The sequence below is a fragment of the Colias eurytheme genome, chromosome 12 (genome assembly GCF_061535395.1).
Source record: "Colias eurytheme isolate Ceu_HAF_F1 chromosome 12, ilColEury1 Martin Lab GWU primary, whole genome shotgun sequence".
Lineage (NCBI taxonomy): Eukaryota > Metazoa > Arthropoda > Insecta > Lepidoptera > Pieridae > Colias > Colias eurytheme.
The window spans coordinates 10,824,660-10,847,802 of record NC_142991.1 but is presented as its reverse complement, the minus strand read 5'-3'; the positions used below and the strand labels follow the sequence as shown (position 1 = coordinate 10,847,802).

The following is a 23,143-nucleotide window of genomic DNA, read 5'->3' as shown; positions in this document are numbered from 1 at the left end:
ATAAATACAACATTTTTTTTAATAAATAAAGAATGGGTATAAGAAACTAAAATTATAGAATTGATAATTATTCTATAACTTCATAAATATTGTACCACCGATGTGCCGCTTTTTTAACTGCGGACAAAGCGTGCAAAAACCAGTACATAGGTATTTCTATATTACTTAATAAGTCACTTTGGTACACTAACAAATGTCATCTTCATCAAATGTGTTTTCACGTAAACAAGTAATAAACATAATTCTTAGATACTGGTGTTTACTATTTTAATAGTGGGAGTACTTGTATAATAGCTGGATTCTGTGCTTAGGCAACTGCATGTCCTGTTTTTGCTCAGGATTCAAAACAAATAGACTATAATAATACGGTATATGACTATACTACTTTTCAAACCACTTAAATCGTAATTTTCAAGCAAGAGTATAACACGTACTATCATAATGACTAGGCATATTTTTTATGGATACATGTCTTCATGATGACTTGTAATATGTAAATTCGCAAAATGGATATAAATATAAGTATTATATAAAGTGTTTGTTGCTTATATGGTTTCGTACCCAAAGGGTAAAATCGAGACCCTATTTCTGAGAATTCGCTGTATGTATGTTCGTCCGTCGGTCACCAAGCTGTATTTTATATTATATTACATATAATTGAAATTTTCAGAGACGATATATTTCTGTTGCCGCTATAAAAACAAATAATTGAGGTTAAGCAACGGTCGGCATGGGCTTTAATTGGATGGGTAACAAATTCTATTTTTCTTTAGCTTATTGGTATGGATTCATTATTGACGCGTACCCATTTGTTAAATTATATATATAACTGGTAGATGAACATGTGAAAATTTTGCAACAAGCAAAAATAAGGCGAGCGACACTACTAGACCGGGAGATACTGACACAAAATTTCGAGTCATTTGTAACAGGATGGCGGTTCTACAGGGGTCTTAGTACGCAATGACAAAAAGAAAAATGATGGTGTGAACGCTGGTACCGGTGGCTTAGTCGCGTGGGCGTTAGTCGAACTCGTCGGAAAAATAGCGAAAGTCTAACGATTTGTAACACAAGAAAATCGCCATGCCATACTTTTCGGACGATTCCAAATGGTCGCCATACCGCCGAAAATCTGCAAAAAATTTTTATTTCGCCAAACTTTTTGTACCAGTATTGCATTTGGATTTTTGGAGAGTATTTGATAAAATGTGACCATTATTATATTTGCCATACTTCTAGTAGGGGGAAAAAGTGCTGTCATACTTGAAAAATTAATTTATTATTAATTTATATAAGTGAAGATTTCCAACACCTAGATCTTTGAAATTTTGTATTTATATTCGTTGATCCTCAAACTTACAGGAAAAATAAGTGCCATACTGTTACAAATCGTTAAACTTTCGCTATTTTCCGACGAGTTCGACTAATGCCCACGCGACTAAGCCGCCGGTACCAGCGTTCACACCATCATTTTTCTTTTTATCATTGCGTACTAAGAACCCTGTAGAACCGCCATCCTGCTACAAATGACTCGAAATTTTGTGTCAGTATCTCCCGGTCTATACGTTATTATAGCAAAACTAAAAAATATACTACGAAATGAACGGCACAATCGCTGTGAGAATTGCGTCGAACAGAACGTGGAGCATTCGCATTACAAGGAAATGCTTTTGGAAATTTGGGTTTACACGTTTAAGTTTTAGTTACAATATGCTCAATTGTATGCATGTGAGCATGTGAGTGTATATTATAGTCTTAGTTATTTGTCTATAATCACATCATTACGCGATTGATAATCATTTACTCTGAGGCGAAGTCTTGTAAGGTAATGTAGTTGAATCATAAAGCTGTGTGAAGTAAAGATACTTAAAGATAAGTTTGAGGAAAAAAGAGGGAAATAAAAAACCAAAATACATCGTGTCAAAACTTTATTCACAAATAAAGTATCAACTAGTTGAACATGTCGTATTGTTAAGATTGATTACGCTTGATTATTAATATTGTAAAAAAATAACATTCAATGAATAATGTTTAACATTAAAACTTAAAAGTAACTTTTAAAAACAGTAAAACTTAAATATTTGAAGCAAATCATAAGAATTCCATTTCTCGTTCGATGCCGACGAACTTGAGTTGCTCTGTTGGTCCATATCTGAAATAATTTTTTTTTTTTTTTATAGAAGGTCTAAACTATTCAATCAATCAAGTTTTGCCTGTCCTATTAAAAGATCTCTTAGAATCTGTTTAATTCTGCCATTTTACCACGCTCTTATAAGCTTCACCTGTATGTTTGTATATAACCGACTCCTGTAGAGTCGGTTTTGACTTTAAGCGGATAAAATTAATTTAAACTTTGAAGACCGGGACAATACAATAATTTCATGAGTTTGTCTGTCTAAAGCATTTTTTAAAGTGAAACTTTTATTACATCGTCTCAAACTTTTTGGTCTGTGTAGCGCATGTCGCGTGACGGTCGGCTGCCGAGTAGGTATAAAGCAGTGTTCGAAACCGTACGATAATTATCGTACAAATACGATAATTTTGTGCTTAAGTTTCACTTTTACCGTGGTTTCATAAAACTACACAACATTTTTTTTTGTAGTTTTTGAAACTTTTATCATTATTATTACCTGTAATCAAAGAACAGTTCCTCCCCAGGTTGTATGGCTCGTTTCGCGAAGATCCCAATGCGATGGTCTCCGTTCACCATCATGACCTTCGCGTAACAATTCGGGTTGATAGAATGGTTTGCGAAGCGAATCTTGTTGCCTTTGCGAGTCGCGTCTACCACGAAATCTGGGGTGACAAAAAAACAAATAATAAAAAATATTAATTTTAGTTTTTATGTGTCTGTTTTCAGCCACGATTAAATGTAAAGACGTAACGAATATTACAAAATTAAATGTGTTATCCTACTAATATTATAAATGCGAAAGTTTGTGCGGAAATCCCACGGGAAAGGGAACTATGCGGGTTTTTAGTTGAAAACGCGGGCTGAAAGCGAGTAATAGATAACTGGTAGCTTATTTAAATTATATTACGTTAGTTATTTAACATCTGAATAAATGGCCATAGACAAGTATTACAGGTAATTTTTAACAGTCAAGCTGTAAGTAAGCATCGTTTAAAACTAGAAAAGTGTCCGAATCAAAGAATGCTGCTTTCCACCATTTTATTAATCACTGTATTTTTTTTAACATTTTTTTCTTATAATATTAATACTCACCATTATTAAGATTGAACAGGAACGAGCACATATACTTGTCGTACACTTTCCCACGTCTATCCGCCTCATCTTGCGATATAATCTCCCCGCAGTATTCCGAGATGAACTCGTTCTTATGCGCAGCTTCTTTGAGGAAGATGCCCCAACCGGCAACGTCGCTCGGCGCCAGTAGTAGGTGCTTGTGTAGACCCCTGGGCACACAAATATTGCGTGTGAAATTGTGTTATAGGGACGTTATAACACATAACTCATTTGTGTAATGTGATACAGATTGACTAGATTAGAAATCTTAGTGTATTAGTGTAAATATGGGGCATAAAATAACTAGCCGGCAACGTCTCTCAAAAGTTGTTTGTGCAGATCCTTATAACGTGTGGCGTCATAAATTAAACTGGAATTTGTTAAACGTGAATGTAGGGTAGTAGGGCGTCATAAATTAAAATATGGGGTTTAATTAATTGCTGGTAACGTCGCTCAGCACTGCTCCCATAGACTCGTGATGTCATAACATATATAATACGTCTGTGTCGTCTTTTTTTTTATTTGATGAGCTTTTATCCTGGCATCCCTGCATACTGGTTCGATGCGTTTTTATCTAGAAATTCCTACATGTTTGCATACTGGTTGGTATATGCGTTTCTGGAATTTCCGTATGCTGCTCGCATCCTGGTTGGTAGATGCGTTTTTAGTTAAGGAAGTTCCTTGTGGTGGTCGGTAGCACGCGCTGCACAGGTCGGTAGCACGGGCACTGCTGGTAGCACGGGCACTGCTGGTAGCACGGGCACCTCTGCACGGACACGTTGCGGCAGCAGGCGCGCGGCGCGGGCGGCGCGTCGGCCCCGCACGCGCTGCACAGGTCGGTAGCACGGGCACTGCTGGTAGCACGGGCACTGCTGGTAGCACGGGCACTGCTGGTAGCACGGGCACCTCTGCACGGACACGTTGCGGCAGCAGGCGCGCGGCGCGGGCGGCGCGTCGGCCCCGCACGCGCTGCACAGGTCGGTAGCACGGGCACTGCTGGTAGCACGGGCACTGCTGGTAGCACGGGCACCTCTGCACGGACACGTTGCGGCAGCAGGCGCGCGGCGCGGGCGGCGCGTCGGCCCCGCACGCGCTGCACAGGTCGGTAGCACGGGCACTGCTGGTAGCACGGGCACTGCTGGTAGCACGGGCACTGCTGGTAGCACGGGCACTGCTGGTAGCACGGGCACTGCTGGTAGCACGGGCACCTCTGCACGGACACGTTGCGGCAGCAGGCGCGCGGCGCGGGCGGCGCGTCGGCCCCGCACGCGCTGCACAGGTCGGTAGCACGGGCACTGCTGGTAGCACGGGCACTGCTGGTAGCACGGGCACTGCTGGTAGCACGGGCACTGCTGGTAGCACGGGCACTGCTGGTAGCACGGGCACTGCTGGTAGCACGGGCACTGCTGGTAGCACGGGCACCTCTGCACGGACACGTTGCGGCAGCAGGCGCGCGGCGCGGGCGGCGCGTCGGCCCCGCACGCGCTGCACAGGTCGGTAGCACGGGCACTGCTGGTAGCACGGGCACTGCTGGTAGCACGGGCACTGCTGGTAGCACGGGCACCTCTGCACGGACACGTTGCGGCAGCAGGCGCGCGGCGCGGGCGGCGCGTCGGCCCCGCACGCGCTGCACAGGTCGGTAGCACGGGCACTGCTGGTAGCACGGGCACTGCTGGTAGCACGGGCACCTCTGCACGGACACGTTGCGGCAGCAGGCGCGCGGCGCGGGCGGCGCGTCGGCCCCGCACGCGCTGCACAGGTCGGTAGCACGGGCACTGCTGGTAGCACGGGCACTGCTGGTAGCACGGGCACTGCTGGTAGCACGGGCACCTCTGCACGGACACGTTGCGGCAGCAGGCGCGCGGCGCGGGCGGCGCGTCGGCCCCGCACGCGCTGCACAGGTCGGTAGCACGGGCACTGCTGGTAGCACGGGCACTGCTGGTAGCACGGGCACTGCTGGTAGCACGGGCACCTCTGCACGGACACGTTGCGGCAGCAGGCGCGCGGCGCGGGCGGCGCGTCGGCCCCGCACGCGCTGCACAGGTCGGTAGCACGGGCACTGCTGGTAGCACGGGCACTGCTGGTAGCACGGGCACCTCTGCACGGACACGTTGCGGCAGCAGGCGCGCGGCGCGGGCGGCGCGTCGGCCCCGCACGCGCTGCACAGGTCGGTAGCACGGGCACTGCTGGTAGCACGGGCACTGCTGGTAGCACGGGCACCTCTGCACGGACACGTTGCGGCAGCAGGCGCGCGGCGCGGGCGGCGCGTCGGCCCCGCACGCGCTGCACAGGTCGGTAGCACGGGCACTGCTGGTAGCACGGGCACTGCTGGTAGCACGGGCACTGCTGGTAGCACGGGCACTGCTGGTAGCACGGGCACTGCTGGTAGCACGGGCACTGCTGGTAGCACGGGCACCTCTGCACGGACACGTTGCGGCAGCAGGCGCGCGGCGCGGGCGGCGCGTCGGCCCCGCACGCGCTGCACAGGTCGGTAGCACGGGCACTGCTGGTAGCACGGGCACTGCTGGTAGCACGGGCACTGCTGGTAGCACGGGCACCTCTGCACGGACACGTTGCGGCAGCAGGCGCGCGGCGCGGGCGGCGCGTCGGCCCCGCACGCGCTGCACAGGTCGGTAGCACGGGCACTGCTGGTAGCACGGGCACTGCTGGTAGCACGGGCACCTCTGCACGGACACGTTGCGGCAGCAGGCGCGCGGCGCGGGCGGCGCGTCGGCCCCGCACGCGCTGCACAGGTCGGTAGCACGGGCACTGCTGGTAGCACGGGCACCTCTGCACGGACACGTTGCGGCAGCAGGCGCGCGGCGCGGGCGGCGCGTCGGCCCCGCACGCGCTGCACAGGTCGGTAGCACGGGCACTGCTGGTAGCACGGGCACTGCTGGTAGCACGGGCACCTCTGCACGGACACGTTGCGGCAGCAGGCGCGCGGCGCGGGCGGCGCGTCGGCCCCGCACGCGCTGCACAGGTCGGTAGCACGGGCACTGCTGGTAGCACGGGCACTGCTGGTAGCACGGGCACTGCTGGTAGCACGGGCACTGCTGGTAGCACGGGCACTGCTGGTAGCACGGGCACCTCTGCACGGACACGTTGCGGCAGCAGGCGCGCGGCGCGGGCGGCGCGTCGGCCCCGCACGCGCTGCACAGGTCGGTAGCACGGGCACTGCTGGTAGCACGGGCACTGCTGGTAGCACGGGCACTGCTGGTAGCACGGGCACCTCTGCACGGACACGTTGCGGCAGCAGGCGCGCGGCGCGGGCGGCGCGTCGGCCCCGCACGCGCTGCACAGGTCGGTAGCACGGGCACTGCTGGTAGCACGGGCACTGCTGGTAGCACGGGCACTGCTGGTAGCACGGGCACCTCTGCACGGACACGTTGCGGCAGCAGGCGCGCGGCGCGGGCGGCGCGTCGGCCCCGCACGCGCTGCACAGGTCGGTAGCACGGGCACTGCTGGTAGCACGGGCACTGCTGGTAGCACGGGCACCTCTGCACGGACACGTTGCGGCAGCAGGCGCGCGGCGCGGGCGGCGCGTCGGCCCCGCACGCGCTGCACAGGTCGGTAGCACGGGCACTGCTGGTAGCACGGGCACTGCTGGTAGCACGGGCACTGCTGGTAGCACGGGCACCTCTGCACGGACACGTTGCGGCAGCAGGCGCGCGGCGCGGGCGGCGCGTCGGCCCCGCACGCGCTGCACAGGTCGGTAGCACGGGCACTGCTGGTAGCACGGGCACTGCTGGTAGCACGGGCACTGCTGGTAGCACGGGCACTGCTGGTAGCACGGGCACTGCTGGTAGCACGGGCACTGCTGGTAGCACGGGCACCTCTGCACGGACACGTTGCGGCAGCAGGCGCGCGGCGCGGGCGGCGCGTCGGCCCCGCACGCGCTGCACAGGTCGGTAGCACGGGCACTGCTGGTAGCACGGGCACTGCTGGTAGCACGGGCACTGCTGGTAGCACGGGCACCTCTGCACGGACACGTTGCGGCAGCAGGCGCGCGGCGCGGGCGGCGCGTCGGCCCCGCACGCGCTGCACAGGTCGGTAGCACGGGCACTGCTGGTAGCACGGGCACTGCTGGTAGCACGGGCACCTCTGCACGGACACGTTGCGGCAGCAGGCGCGCGGCGCGGGCGGCGCGTCGGCCCCGCACGCGCTGCACAGGTCGGTAGCACGGGCACTGCTGGTAGCACGGGCACCTCTGCACGGACACGTTGCGGCAGCAGGCGCGCGGCGCGGGCGGCGCGTCGGCCCCGCACGCGCTGCACAGGTCGGTAGCACGGGCACTGCTGGTAGCACGGGCACTGCTGGTAGCACGGGCACCTCTGCACGGACACGTTGCGGCAGCAGGCGCGCGGCGCGGGCGGCGCGTCGGCCCCGCACGCGCTGCACAGGTCGGTAGCACGGGCACTGCTGGTAGCACGGGCACTGCTGGTAGCACGGGCACTGCTGGTAGCACGGGCACTGCTGGTAGCACGGGCACTGCTGGTAGCACGGGCACCTCTGCACGGACACGTTGCGGCAGCAGGCGCGCGGCGCGGGCGGCGCGTCGGCCCCGCACGCGCTGCACAGGTCGGTAGCACGGGCACTGCTGGTAGCACGGGCACTGCTGGTAGCACGGGCACTGCTGGTAGCACGGGCACCTCTGCACGGACACGTTGCGGCAGCAGGCGCGCGGCGCGGGCGGCGCGTCGGCCCCGCACGCGCTGCACAGGTCGGTAGCACGGGCACTGCTGGTAGCACGGGCACTGCTGGTAGCACGGGCACTGCTGGTAGCACGGGCACCTCTGCACGGACACGTTGCGGCAGCAGGCGCGCGGCGCGGGCGGCGCGTCGGCCCCGCACGCGCTGCACAGGTCGGTAGCACGGGCACTGCTGGTAGCACGGGCACTGCTGGTAGCACGGGCACTGCTGGTAGCACGGGCACCTCTGCACGGACACGTTGCGGCAGCAGGCGCGCGGCGCGGGCGGCGCGTCGGCCCCGCACGCGCTGCACAGGTCGGTAGCACGGGCACTGCTGGTAGCACGGGCACTGCTGGTAGCACGGGCACTGCTGGTAGCACGGGCACCTCTGCACGGACACGTTGCGGCAGCAGGCGCGCGGCGCGGGCGGCGCGTCGGCCCCGCACGCGCTGCACAGGTCGGTAGCACGGGCACTGCTGGTAGCACGGGCACTGCTGGTAGCACGGGCACTGCTGGTAGCACGGGCACCTCTGCACGGACACGTTGCGGCAGCAGGCGCGCGGCGCGGGCGGCGCGTCGGCCCCGCACGCGCTGCACAGGTCGGTAGCACGGGCACTGCTGGTAGCACGGGCACTGCTGGTAGCACGGGCACCTCTGCACGGACACGTTGCGGCAGCAGGCGCGCGGCGCGGGCGGCGCGTCGGCCCCGCACGCGCTGCACAGGTCGGTAGCACGGGCACTGCTGGTAGCACGGGCACTGCTGGTAGCACGGGCACCTCTGCACGGACACGTTGCGGCAGCAGGCGCGCGGCGCGGGCGGCGCGTCGGCCCCGCACGCGCTGCACAGGTCGGGGTCGCACTCGCGCACGCCGAGGTAGCACGGGCACTGCTTCGTGTTGCACTGCGCCTTGCAGCGGCACCCCGGGAAACGGTTCTGGCCTACCGACAGAGAAGAGAGCGAAAGTACCTTTAGTAATGAAATAAAAAAACAAGAATAAAATAATCCATTTAAACTAGTTATAATTAGATAAACTTCCGACTTTCTTCTTCCACGCGAAATGCGATTCTTTTCGGACAGATAATTTCTACTATGGTAAAAAGAATCGATCGACCACTTCATACCTTATGAAATACTTCAATACTTCAAAATCATTCAAAAACTGGAAATAAAATCCATACTATTAATCCAGATTTCTCCAAGGCGTTCGACATAATTGATCGAGACTTTCGTATGGAAAAATTACACTACACGCGTACACAGTTTCATGACAGATGGTGAGAATCGCATCTTCATAATAAATTTCAATTAAAACATTTTTTTAAGTCAGCCACTATACACTTCTACGGTATTCAGTAACCAGGTATCCCTCAAGGTTCTCGACTAGGACCTCTCTCCTTTCTTGTATACACAAACGACTAATTGACTTGATTTTACAATATTTAACATAGAAAACATTTTAATTTCTCAAACAAAGCTACCATAACTTGGTTTTACAAAATTTAACATACCAAACACTTCAATGTAGCAAATAAAATCATTTTTCCACATACGGTAACCTGAAAGAGATTGCTACCTAGCGATAAGGCCAGCATTGTACATATTTTTGTCTTATTCTATGTTCTTCATGTGTCTCTATTACTTCTGTATGTGCAATAAAGAATTAAATTAATAAAAAAACGTCACTTTAATCAAATATTATTTTATCAGAGCATATACTCACAATCGCTGCTACACTGACAGAACTTCTCGCAGAAGTTCTGCGACTGCACGCACGGGCACAGGTTGTCGCACGGCTGGTTCGGGTGCTCGCACGGCGTGTAGTTGTACCTGGGGAAGATAATGTTTATACATAGTTAAATTAAGGTTATTTACTTTGATACAAAAGAAAGAAAACATTTATTCAAACACACAACAACAGCATTATAAAAAGTAATAAAATCAAATTTATGTGTGGTTGTAGCCGCCAAAAAAGGATGCCACTCAGCTGGTACCTTTGTCGAAATGAACTTGACAATTAACAGTAATTTTGGTGGCTTAAAACATTCGCTCGTGCGAATAGCGATGCGAATAACGAACATGCATATGTAAACAGAGCGCCGAGACGAACGTCAAAACGCCAAGGAATAGAATACGCTATCGATAGAAATTGACATAAGCGTATGATGTTTTGTCTAATGATTCGCTTACCCTACAAACGACAACGACGACCACTAACAAAATTTTCATCCAGTCGCAATTAAATAAAATTGTGCAGAACACAATTAAAAATGAAATTTAAGAATTTCCTGTCGTATTGGTGTTTGGAAAAAATTTTTTTGAGATCAATGGATAAACAAACAGGTTTTTCATAGAAACGGTGGCTCCTAGAAAAAAATGTATTTAACCTTTTTTATAGATAATTAGATGATCTACAATTTTGGTTCAGGTGATTGTATGATAAACTTACCGTCTCGGCGAAAATCGCAAAAAACCCTATTTTTTTATTAATTGACCTCGAAATTTTTTATTTCCGAGTACTAGAATGACGGGAGATTTTAATATTGATTTTGAACAAATTTCGGCAAGATTGGAATTTTGGTCGTGGTCGTCTGCGTCGTTGGTAGTGTGACCGAACCATTACCAAAATGTCATGAGCTTATGTCAATAATGAGCGTTAGCAGTTTCTATTCCATGGCGTTACGTACGTTTGTCTAAAGGCCCTGGCTCGCTATTCGCCTTGAGATTAGCGTATTCACTATTCACATAAACAGCGGTTATTCTGACGAAATCAAAAAGCAGGAATGGCGATCACGAATTAACTACTTGCGAATATATGAACAGTGGTTTGCGATGATATTCGTATACAAGTTTCGTCTAGTGATGAAGCGAATGGCAAAAACGCATTTGTAAATTCGTTAATTTTAATTTTTATGATACAGGTAATTAATGTGTTTTGATTTATTCCATCGTTAAATATCTAGGAAAAAGTACTAAAAAAAATTCTGCAATTCTGTAGCGATAAATCCGGCTCGAAGGACCATACAGCATGTTATTTGCTTTATAGTGTATACTCACACGTGGTGCGAAGCGGAGTCCTTCTTGAGCTGCACCTTGCGGCAGTGCACGGACCACAGGCGGTGCTTCTTCTTCTTCTTGCGCGGCGGCGTGCGCTCGGCCTCCGCCCCGCGCGCTTCGCCCCCCGACACCAGCAGGTGACGGTACACCTGCCACGGGGTGGGAAGATATCCATGTGGCGTGAAGGAAGATCGATGTGAAGTACACGGTACAAAATAATGAACCGAAAATAAGGAGACAGGACATACAAAAACGAAAAAATAAACTAAAAAATGTATTCGTGTACTAGAGTACACACGTAAGAAGTGAAACTTCTTTATGACCTTAAAAATGTCACGAGTATGGCGTAACGCAAAAATGTCACGCGTACGGCGTAACGCAAAAATGTTACACTAAAGTTTTGTCCAACCCCGATAAAGAAGTTTTCACTTCAAAAATAAATAAAAATTTCTGTTTGGTTAGTGTAGAAACGAAACTCACAATAATATCACAAGGTACAAGCAAAAACAAACATATCTTTGACTTCAGCATTTGTTGAAATTTTTTAATTACAATAAATCAACATACAATACATCTAAATCGAATCATACTGTCCCATGATTGGAATAATAACAGATATTCTCTTTTAGTAATAACGTTATTAAAAGAAGAGATTCGCCAACATATTGACTAGAATCTTTAATGTTTTGAAACCATTTTCCATGTATTTTCATAATAAAATAAGTACAATGCGGAAATACTCAATCACTTTCGATTATTGTGAGTATGCATTTATTATGATGACCAGTTGGCTTGGTTGGTAGTGGCCCTGCCTTCCAAGCCAGAGGTTGTGGGTTCGATTCCCACCCGGGGCAAATATTTGTGTGATGAACATAGATGTTTGCTTTGTGTCTGGGTGTTAATTATCTATGTATATAAATATTTATTTAAAATTATATATATGTATGTTTATCAGCCATCTGGTTTCCATAACACAAGCGAAAAGCTTAGTATGGGATCAGATCGTACCGTGTGTGAAAATTGTCCCGAAATATTTATACAATTATATCTATACAAAAAATTCGAGTTCCTTACCTGCTGACAAGTCTTGGACAGCATTACTTGCGCAATCGCACAGTAATTGTTAGCGAAAACTTTGTGTAAAGCTCGGAACAGGGATTGGTCTGAGCCCGTCCATTCTGCGTCTGTATCTAGTGTTAGACCTGTAGAGAAAAATAAGTTTTAAAAACTACAAAAAACGATTCATCGCCAAAGAAACATCACTCTTTGGAATGTTTTTTTTTTTCTTAAGAAATATTATGTCCCATAAAGTGGATGGGTAACCAATTTCTTTTGGCCTTTAGTTTATTTGTACCGTGTACGGAACCCTAAGTGTCACGAATCCTACTCGTCCTTGACATTTATAGTTATTTTTAAGCTATTGCATAGCTTCTATCGCGGGCCATGAGCGCGGGGACCGAATCCAGAAATTCCGTAACGAAAAACCTCACACTCCCCACTCCGACGGGCGGAGGTGGGGCTTGAAGGCATAGCATGCAATAGCTTTACCGCGGCAGTCTTTTTTATAGTAATTACTATAAAAAAATAAAATATATAATTTGATAGTATCTAAGATTTTTTTCTAGTTTCTAGTGAAATAACGACATACGCTGAAAACGACAATGTATCACTTAACAATTGAATGTTACTTGTAAAAACACAATTATTATAACTCACCAAGAGCATTATAAGCTGGTTCGGTAGCTTGGTCGCCATTTTGTTTGTTCGCCCACGTGCTGTTACTGTTGCTCGAGTTGCTGTTACCACCTGCAAAAATTAATTTCAATTTTGTTTAAATTTGAAGAATATTTTGATTATATGAGTTTTATTTCGTAAACAATTACATATTATTATGTAAAAGTTTGTAAAAATTTTGTGAAAAATAAATAAATTTTGAATTAGAATTTGAATATTGTCAATATTTTGTGTGCCGTCAGCACATTACACTTTACTTATTGGGTTATATATTATGTAACATTAATATGTATTGTCATTTGTACTTTAGTTGGTAATTGGCTGCAATATAAAGGTTGTCAATCAGTTGTTTAATTTTGCTCTCCAAAATATATAAAGCCGCTACACTTTGCCCTCTTTAAAGGATAAAATGTCAGCTACGTGTAGCCATTGCCTAAAGTCACAAACAAATTAAAGCATAGCCACTATTAATATATTTGTCCAATATCTGCATTTTTTGACAGAGCAAGCCAATTTTTTTAGTAAAATTAGTCCAAATTTTTGAATAATAAATAGTAATAAAAATATTACCTTTTTGGAATCTATTAGAATCATTGCTATCTTCAGAAGACGCGTCGTTCGGGGAATCTAATGCTTTAGATTTATCAGCTTCCGCATCCCCCGCTTCTCCTAGAGCTTTCTCACGAGCTAGCTTTTCGCGCATACCATCCTATATTTAATTTTACCATTTATATTTAAATAACTATTTATATTTGTATAATAAAAAAGTTAAATATTCATAAATTAGTGCAAATAATGCTGTTATTCTTCACTTTCTTTTACCTGTTTAGGCCACATTGAATTTTAAACGAGTTAAAAACTTTTACTTTCTTTAAAGGATTCAATCTATTTATTGAAAGAAATATCATTAAAATTCTTTGTGGCTGAAATTTCTAATAATTAGGAATTTCCTATCTCCAAAAGAGCGTCAGAAATTCGAACTATTTGTAATTTTCTTTGAAAAAATTAAATCTCTCAGCATAAAAACATTTTATTTTCAGTTTCTTACCAACAACATATAACAGTTAGGTCCACATGGCTCCGAGAAGGGTTTCAAGTCTGGTCCCCTTCGTTTCGACAAATTAGGACGAGGGTGGCAAGCCTGCAGACCTGAATTTCATTATAAATTTAACAAAAATACATTAAAAATAAACACACATGAAGCATCAAATAAAAATTCGCACATAAATCAAAAACTAGAATAATAAATGTTAAATGAGAGGGAAAAAAATAAAGTATGATTAGTTAATTTATATCTACATACACATTTAATAAATAAATACGATATTTATATGTATTTACGTATATAAGGAGATTTTAAATAGCCAATTTAGAAAAAAATACAAGATAAAATTGATATTTTGCGAATTTTTTTCTTCCTTAAATTTAAGAACCAATTCATACCTAAATTCTACTAGTCGAAGTTTGGGCTGGAAACAATTTTAGAACCTTTGAAGTTATTTGGCCAATTGTCATTTTATATACACATTTTATACATATCTATACTCAGAATTTTACACATAAATAAACAGATATTATAAAACAAAAAACATATAAAATAAATATAAAATGGAGATGATAGCAAACTCAAGTATGGGTTAGGCGAACAAGATATTGGCATGGCCTTACCTGTTGTCTGACTTCCTGTCAGCCAAACAGAATAATAACATCGTAAGGCCTTTTTATAGAAAACTTAAAGATATTTATAACAATTACATATACTACGTATTTTTACTTTTTATATTAATTATCTTGATAATAATAAAAAAAATAGACACAATTAACTATAAACTTCTTTATTGTAAGAACATTCATATAAATCTTACTATTATAGTAATTAAATTTTTTTTATAAAAGTGACACTGTGCCAAACCTCTTCTTTTTTAACCGACTTCAAAAAAAGGAGGAGGTTATCAATTCGGCCGGTATATTATTTTTTAACAGATAAATAAGCATAAAAATACACTTTTACAAACAAGTAAGAACATAATAAAATCCTTCCACACAAACTGTAATCATTATCACTTAAGTTCAGGAATATTGGATCGTATAATCAATAAATAATATTTAAATTCTGATTCTGACTAATTATATTCCCTGTAAGTGTTACCTCAATTAGCATGAATAATTCGCTTTAGATTTGAAAAGTAGTAATGTTTTCTTCAATTTACAACTTAAAAAAACATAATTTAAATAGGTTTATGGCTTCACATAGTTCATGATTTTTCACCTGAAATAACTCACTTGTACGCATTGAGATAATATTACTACGTATGGAGGAGACACCACGAACAAAATCTGTGCGCCATTTTTTTGCTCTAACTAAGTTTTAAAAATTATTATCTAGTTAGGTACTTACCGATAAAAGTTATTCCTTTGCACTTTTCTGTATTATTTGTGCAATATCGTAACACACACGAAGGCATATTTGATGCGTTTCACTTAAAAACAAATAAAAAATGAGCGTGCAGTTACGCCATATGGCGTATGTTGAGCGGAACATAAGTGATGTAGGCGGTGTCGTCTCCATATGTATATCTCAAATCTCAATGCTTGTACGGCACAACAGTTGCAGCATGTGTAGCGAGTGGATAGTCTGGTGTCTGTGCAGTCTGGCAAGCTGTGTGAATGGTCTGGTGAGTGGTCTGGTGAGTGTGTAACACACGGTGCAGGAAGCAGTTGTTGTTGTAGAAAGAATGAACGTGTAGAAAGAATGTAATGTCTTGTTTCTGTAAGGTCTGGTATTGGTACGGTCTGGTGCGCTGTATGAGTGGTCTGGCGGGTATGTACAATGTACTTACGGTGCAGGAAGCAGTCGTACTTGAAGCAGCGACGGCAGAACAGTGTGTGGAAGAAATGCATGGTCTGTTGTCGATACAGTCTGGTGCTGTGTAAGTTGTCTGGCGTGTACTTACGGTGCAGGAAGCAGTCGTACTTGAAGCAGCGACGGCAGAACAGTGTGTGGAAGGAATGCATGGTCTGGTCGCGGGAGACAGACTCAGCGAGTGGTCCGTCGATGTTGGGCGTGCACTCGGGCGGTAAGGCGTTGGGGTCGCTTCGAGATGTCAGCTCTATGTACCTGTTAAACGTGATAATTATAGCAGATAAAAAAATAGTTGTTTTTAAAAAAAAATGTATGCGTGTACTAGAGTACACACGTAATGTTCAATTTATGTTATTCAATTATTCCTAAGTTATCTAATTTTATCTCAATATTTAACTTTCTTTTCTATCCATAATAATGATGATGTAAATTAAATGTTTGACAAATCAAATAAAATGAAGCAATATATGTATAAAAAAAAGACGTGTGGCACTTGGGGACTGCCGCGGCCGCGGTAATGCATAGCATGCCTTCAAGCCACACCTCCGTGTCCGTCGGAGTGAGGAGCGTGAGGTTTTTTTCGTTACCGAATTTCTCGATTCGGTCCTCGCGCTCAAGGCCCGCGATAGAAGCTATGCAATAGCTTAAAACTTACTTCTCCCTCAGTTCCTGCGCAGTGCCTTTGTCCGGAAACTGTGAGCTTATAGCTTGAAAGATTGTAAAGATAGGAAACTGCTTCTCATTTATTATCTTTTTCTCTGCGTCCTTGTTTTCCTCTTTGTCCTTATCTTTTGTTTCCTTTTCGGAATCTTTCTGTGAGTTGGAAATTGTTTCATTATAAATATTGTTGAATATGAAAACAATAAACAAGTAAACATTTTAAAATATATAGACTATTATATAAAATACTAGCTGCTCCGCGCGGTTTCACCCCCCCGGCTCCACTCCTGTTGGTCGTAGCTTGATGATATATAGCCTACTAGATTTCCGCCCGCGGCTTCGCCCGCGTTTGCAAAGGAAAACCCGCATAGTTCCCGTTCCCGTGGGATTTCCGGGATAAAAACTATCCTATGTGTTAATACAAGTTACCCTCTTTTTTATTTTTATACCCTTCTATTTTTACGTGAAATAGTAACAGACATCCATACATCCATACATCCATACATCCATACATCCTTACAATCTTTCGCCTCTATAATATATATTAGATATATTAGATAACCTTCCTCGATAAATGGGCTATCTAACACCTAAAGAATTTTTCAAATCGGACCAGTAGTTCCCAAGATTAGCGCGTTCAAACAAACAAACAAACTCTTCAGCTTTATAATATTAGTATAGATTATAAGGCCTTTATGTTATGCTACTAAAATTAAGTAAAGCTTCAAATTTTGGTCGACAATTCCATAAAACATAGCAAAATATCTTGAAAAATAACTTTTGATTAAAAAAAATGAAACAATAAAATCCAAATCAAGCGTTTCAGAGCTTCATACTCACAGACAATCCATAAACTTGCAAGTTTACATGAATACAAAACTTTTGTGCATGTGACTGACATATACCTACTTGAGTTTATCTAATAATAATAATACAATCAAAGCTCCTTAATTTGCGTTTCACTATTCGCGGATGGAAAAAATGCGACCTTATTCCTATATTCGCGGCCCAAAATTATTTATTCGCGGATCAAATCGGTACATCGGTACATACATATATGTATTTACCTAAATAAAAATCGATCGTTATCTTTAGTAAACACCTGAACTACAACTACGAATTCATAATATCGACTAAAAAACGAATAAATAGTGCCAAGCCATTGCCTAAACCTGTAGATAATACCTAATTAAATGGTAATTAATAAATATGTATGGTAAAAAATTTCAATAAAACTGATTTCTTTATGTATTTGCTTTTTGTTGTCGTCACCTAGGAACGTATCCCCTATAACCCCATACGAATTACCATTCCATATTCACGGTATTTCTATTCGCAGCACATTTACGGAACCTATTGCCCGCGAATAAAGAGCTTTTACTGTACTTACATCCTTATCTTTATCCTTATCTTCCTTAGAGTTGCGAGACTCCCGTCTCGTTCTTTCCTCAGCAACTTCATCCTTGGTCTGGAAGCTCATCAGCGCATGAACCAAGTCGACAAACAGCTGGTCATCTATAAAGCCACCTTCTTTGTCACCTGGAATTAATAAAATATTATTTTATTTCTAACAAGATTTTAAATGCGAAAAGTATTCCGCTAATAGCTATCCTTTTTATAGTTATGTATTTTTTAACTACCATGCCTTACAAAGGCAGTGTTCAGATAAAAATATTTTTAACTTCGTACTTGCTACAGAAAAGACATCAAATGATACTGTTAGCCACTTCAGTAACTAATCTTCGTTATGACTGTTATTAGATTCAGTTTTATGGAATGGAAAAGGCATTTGATAAAAATAGTAAAGACGTGTGGCACTCTGGGACTGCCGCGGTAAAGCTATTGCATGCTATGCCTTCAAGCCACACCTCCGAGCCCGTCGGAGTGGGGAGCGTGAGGTTTTTCGTTAAGCAATTTCTGGATTCGGTCCCCGCGCTCAAGGCCTGCGATAGAAGCTATGCAATAGCTTAATAAAATATTTATACAGAGGAAAAAATAAACTAACAAAAAAAAAAACACAGCAAACATTTAAACATGATAATCAGTTGTTTAGTTTCCATAAAATTCCACTCAATCACTAATAGCATATTTTCATTATTTAGTACATAATTTGTCAGACATACCATGCACCTTCCCATCGTAGTTCTTAATCAGCTCTTCAATAAACGTGCCGTCCTGGTCGAGCACCTCATCGCCCATGTACGGTATATTGTGCAGAACGGTCTCGTCTTCCACCATGAAGTTCTTCTGTGTGGGCGCCCAAGTGTACATCGTGGGGATCGGGTTCACCGAGTTTATGATGCGGATTGGTACTTGCTGCATTGTAACCACTCCTGAAGCTATGGAACATGGTAAATAATGGAATTGATTATTTAATTACTAAGCTTTGTCTTTTATGGTAATTATTTAGTGTAGAAAAATTAAAAAGTTTTGAAGTTTTAAACTTGAAAGTCTGTTTTGAAGAGGTTTTAGTTTTCAATTACCAAATTTTTATTAATAAATCTTGCAGGGATACATTCATTTTTATTAACCCATTGAGCCCCGAACGGCCAGATCCGACCGCGACACAATAGATTTTCTATTGTGTCTGTGATTCCGGGGCCTGATGGATTAATACATTTTCCTTTAAACCAGTATGATACAATATTTTAATTGAGTATAAGTATAAATTTATTTCAGTTTACAATACATTATTTAAATACATATACATAATAAAGTTGTTCTCTTACAATCAGTGGAAGTAACTTCTGCTCTTTTCATAAGACTTTCGTGGCTTGAGCTCGGCCCAGGTGCTGGCCAATAGGGCCGTCTACCGCCTTCAGAAGTTTCATTTTCCCGATTCTCAACCGCCTCAGACATGATCCTTAAATTTCGCGCCCAAGCGACTTTTACCTCGTCGGCGCGTTTGAAACGCTTTGTAACAAAGAAAATTAATTATCTTCCACATGTGTCATGCAAATGTTATTAATAATGCTTTATATTGTATAATTTAAACATACCTTTACTTGTCGGAGGCGCATATACTCTGATTTGACTCTTTTCTTCCATTCTGCCGAAACTTTTGATTTACTCATAGATCAATATTGTTAGCGACGTTCAACAAGAACGCCGTAACCTGTTCAATTAAATATATGATTTTTAAAGAAGTTAATACATTGAACTTTACTATTTAGATTGTTCTTTCTACAAAGCTATTCACTTTTTTGTTTTACAATTTACAAAATACATGCAACTTGGAAGTGCGGAGACGCCGAAAGGCGAAAATCATCCGCAACTTTATGACAGCTACTGCACAGATGACAATAATTGACAGTTGACAATGATTTTAGAAGTTAAAAAACAATGTCAGGGGTTCTAGGGCTTTTTGAAAAAAATAAGATATTATGTTTATTTATTCAGTTATGCTGCTAAGAAGATGAATGATATTACATAATTAATTTTTTAATGCAAGCGAACTCATTATTTGAATATAATAAACAATAATTAAACAACAAAAATTGTCTGTGGTTTTAAAAAATAGATTTTTTTTCTCTTTAATTTTATAATCTACCAGTCTTCTATTGTCTATTATCTTATGTGAAGCGAATGTGTTCGCTGCCATTTTCTCTCGGTTAATCTTTATTGGAAAATAAATTAACTACCAAAAAGGTGAGCATATCTAACCAGGTATATGTTATATTCATTTTTACATGCTTTTGTTGTAACGCATGCTAAATCAAATCATTACCTTCATTACGGCTACAAATTACATTACGTAATTTGTTGTTCCTCGTCATAAAATATTTAACAACGAAACATAAATAATGATTGATACGTGAGCGATCTCGAGCTCGGAATGTAGAGTTGTTGTCTACACCGAAAAGTTGTTCTGTTTGTAGGTGTGTGCGTATCCTACAAACTGCCGCAGGTTATGCGAAGAGGCTTGTATAAGTATGACCTCGTATCGCAACGAGGCGGGTGCGTGGGACGGCGGGCCGCCCGGCGCCGAGGGGGACTACGCCCCGCCGCGCCCGCCGCTTGCTGCGCCCATGCCCACCACAGATCCATGGACTGGGGTCAGCTACAGTCAGTACCCGCCCCAGTACGACTACCAAGCCTACGGTGCCTCACAATATGGTTATAGTTACGATTCTTCCGCCTACTATCAAGGGGCAGATGGTTATTATGATGCTACTAGAGCTAATTATCATACACAATATCCAAGTGGCTATGATTATCCTAAGTCTCATGAGCGACCCCAATCTTCGGTCGATAATCGAGACAATGATCGTAGAAGACATTCTCATCGTTCCAAGTCTAGAAGTGTTTCTCCATATGATAGACGCGATAGGGAGTATACTAGGAAACGGCAAAGTAGCTATGAAAGACATCGCAGTCATTCAAAGAGTAGGTCTAAATCTAAGCGTAAATATACACCAAGTGACAGATCTTCTTCAAGATCGAAATCAAAATCATATTCAAGATCTCCAGCCAAGGAAAAAAGACGATCAGTTTCATCTGAATCATATGCGTCAAAAAAATCTTATAGGAGTAAGAGTGGGAGTGACAGATCAATGACTCCACCTATGAAAAGAAAATCATCACATTCTTCCAATCATTCAAGTTCAGGGAGTAGTGCAAGGAGATCAAGAAGTGTATCACCTCGAGGAAAAACCAAAAGGCATAGATCCAAAAGCAAATCTCCAATTCCAAAGGGTAAAGTCAGGACAACAAGCAAAGAAAGAAAAGGCAAAGATAGGAAGCAAAGAGACTATACACCACCAAGACGCGTCACAAAATCACCCTCGCCAAAACCGCGCATTAAAGTTGAGAGGGCATCAGTGACACCACCGAGGAAGAAGAACAAGGAACATAAATGTGTGACGCCTAAAAAACACAGAGATAGTTCTATAACGCCACCGCGTTGTTACGCAAGAAGTTCATCTAGATCGAAGTCGAGATCCTCGCGGTCTATCACGCCGAAACCGAAAGAGCGATCACGTACAAAGTCACGGCGCCGGTCGTCGTCCAGTTCGAGTGAATCGTATGTTTCTCCAAAGCGCGCGAGATCAAGATCAAAGAAACGTTCCAAACGTAAAAGTCTGTCTAAAGACAGTTCCCGCAGTAGAAGTCGATCTAGGGATCGTCGTAGGAATAAAAGTCGATCGAAGTCACGTCGAAGGTCCGTCACTAAAAGCAGACGTAGTAGAAGCAGATCCAGAAAATCACGATCAAGGTCACATAGTTCTCATTCCAGAAGCAGGAGTGGTACTAAAACCCCGAGCGAAGATGAACGACGTGGACAATTCACAGTAGCAGATCGGAAACGTTATTGGAAACTGCACAGAAGTAAGCAGGAACAAAGAAGAGCTGCGAAGACTCCAACTAAAGAAATAAAACCTCCTCCAGGAGCTGTTGAATCTACTAAAGTTGATGACATAGAGTATGGCGACCCTCCAGAAGTAGAAGGTCCCAATTTTGCCGAATTACTTCCCCCACCTGACCAATTTGCTGTGGGACCCTCCAATTCGAAAATTAATAAGCCACCATTGCCAATTCCAATCAAAAATGATGGAAGCTTTTTAGAAATGTTCAAAAAAATGCAGGAAGAAACAAAGAAAGTGGAAGAAGTTAAAAAAGTAGAAATTAAGAAACCTGCACTTCCTTTCATAGGAAAGAGGCGTGGTGGAAGAGTTCTAAAGACTGGATTAGTGAAAAAAGCAAAAGCAATTGACGAGCAAACAGTAGACAATACACCTAAAGATGCATGGTCTCTTTACATGCAAGAAGTGAAGAAATATAGAGAGACATCTTGTGAAGAAGAGCGGAAAACGAGACCTCTCGTCAAATAGTTCTTTCTATTTAAGAATATAATTATTATTACTTGCATAACATTGTAATTGTTATTTTTTCTATTGTCATTTGCATTAATTGTAACTTTCATCGGCGTGATTTCTTTGATGTAAAAAAGAAACCTTAATAAAATATAATGAGTATGACTATTCACTCTTTTTCATTACAGCAATATGCCTGAAATGATCAAAACTGCCGCTGACATCAAAACAGCACCTTTCGACCCACGTTTTCCTAACACAAACCAAACAAGGTAAAGTTTTTTAATTATTTATTATCTGCAAATGGTGACTACAGGATGTCAACACTGCCCTGCAGTTTGGAAGCAGCCTACAAAATACATAGTTTCTTTGATTTAGTCTGACTATAATTACACTAATAATTGTACATATTTTAATAGTCAGATAATACATGTTCTTATTTCTAATAACAATTAATGACAATAATTAAAAATAAATTAAAAAAATGTTTGGTTATGCTTATAATAGTAGATCTTTATTTATACTAGGTATAATGTAAGAATCATATGTTAAACTTAAAATATGTCATTTAACAGCTATTGTGGTTACAATTGGGATGATTTTTGCCACTTTTTATTGTTACTTATAAATTATAATATCAAACTAACATTTAAAAAAAATCCTTATAGGATATTATTTATTCCCTTGTTTGTAATACAAATATAAAATCCACGATTAAAATGTTCCAGGCACTGCTACCAAAGCTATATAGACTTCCACCGTTGCCAGAAGGTACGCGGCGAAAGCTACGAGCCATGCAACTACTTCAAACGCGTCTACAAATCCCTGTGCCCCAATGAATGGGTCGACAAATGGGACACACAACGTGAGGAAGGCACCTTCGCAGGAAGAATCTAAGCTTTCGATCGCCTAGTATATTATGTTAACTTTATTTAATTCCCCATTAGGTTGGCTCGTGATGTAGTATTAAATGGTCAGAGTACACCTGTGTGTTTTATTAAACGTTGTTTTAATGGTTTATGGTGTTTTGATTTTGAGTAGTTTCGCTGTATAAATTTAAATAGTTGTGTAAAAAGAAA

General features: G+C 43.7%; 3 protein-coding genes across 4 annotated transcripts; 2 read left to right on the top strand and 1 right to left on the bottom strand.

Annotated features, from left to right (window-relative positions):
* Nucleotides 1–1,916: 1,916 nt before the first annotated feature.
* On the bottom strand, nucleotides 1,917–19,536 carry E(z) (histone-lysine N-methyltransferase E(z)). 2 transcript variants are annotated; one of them, XM_090107803.1, is made up of 17 exons: nucleotides 19,445–19,536; nucleotides 19,251–19,368; nucleotides 18,981–19,164; nucleotides 18,375–18,590; nucleotides 17,642–17,790; nucleotides 16,247–16,404; nucleotides 15,683–15,846; nucleotides 13,777–13,877; nucleotides 13,299–13,437; nucleotides 12,711–12,800; nucleotides 12,069–12,196; nucleotides 10,995–11,143; nucleotides 9,661–9,767; nucleotides 8,716–8,878; nucleotides 3,227–3,417; nucleotides 2,631–2,796; nucleotides 1,917–2,152 (listed from the first exon to the last, which is right to left on the bottom strand). In XM_090107803.1, exons 2-17 carry the CDS (start codon nucleotides 19,323–19,325, stop codon nucleotides 2,092–2,094), a joined length of 2,241 nt encoding a protein of 746 aa, XP_089963929.1. In that variant the 5' UTR covers nucleotides 19,326–19,368; nucleotides 19,445–19,536; the 3' UTR covers nucleotides 1,917–2,091. The 2 variants fall into 2 exon arrangements, with proteins under 2 accessions (XP_089963929.1, XP_089963928.1); XM_090107802.1 differs by having other exon boundaries at nucleotides 19,251–19,521.
* A 227-nt stretch (nucleotides 19,537–19,763) lies between these two features.
* COX6B (Cytochrome c oxidase subunit 6B) lies at nucleotides 19,764–23,082 on the top strand. The gene is made up of 3 exons (XM_090107805.1): nucleotides 19,764–19,899; nucleotides 22,253–22,336; nucleotides 22,793–23,082. The coding sequence occupies exons 2-3, from the start codon at nucleotides 22,257–22,259 to the stop codon at nucleotides 22,959–22,961; spliced, it is 249 nt and encodes an 82-aa protein (XP_089963931.1). The 5' UTR covers nucleotides 19,764–19,899; nucleotides 22,253–22,256; the 3' UTR covers nucleotides 22,962–23,082.
* On the top strand, nucleotides 19,911–22,232 carry LOC149904252 (uncharacterized). The gene has a single exon (XM_090107804.1). The coding sequence runs from the start codon at nucleotides 20,184–20,186 to the stop codon at nucleotides 22,080–22,082; it is 1,899 nt and encodes a 632-aa protein (XP_089963930.1). The 5' UTR covers nucleotides 19,911–20,183; the 3' UTR covers nucleotides 22,083–22,232.
* Nucleotides 23,083–23,143: the final 61 nt, after the last annotated feature.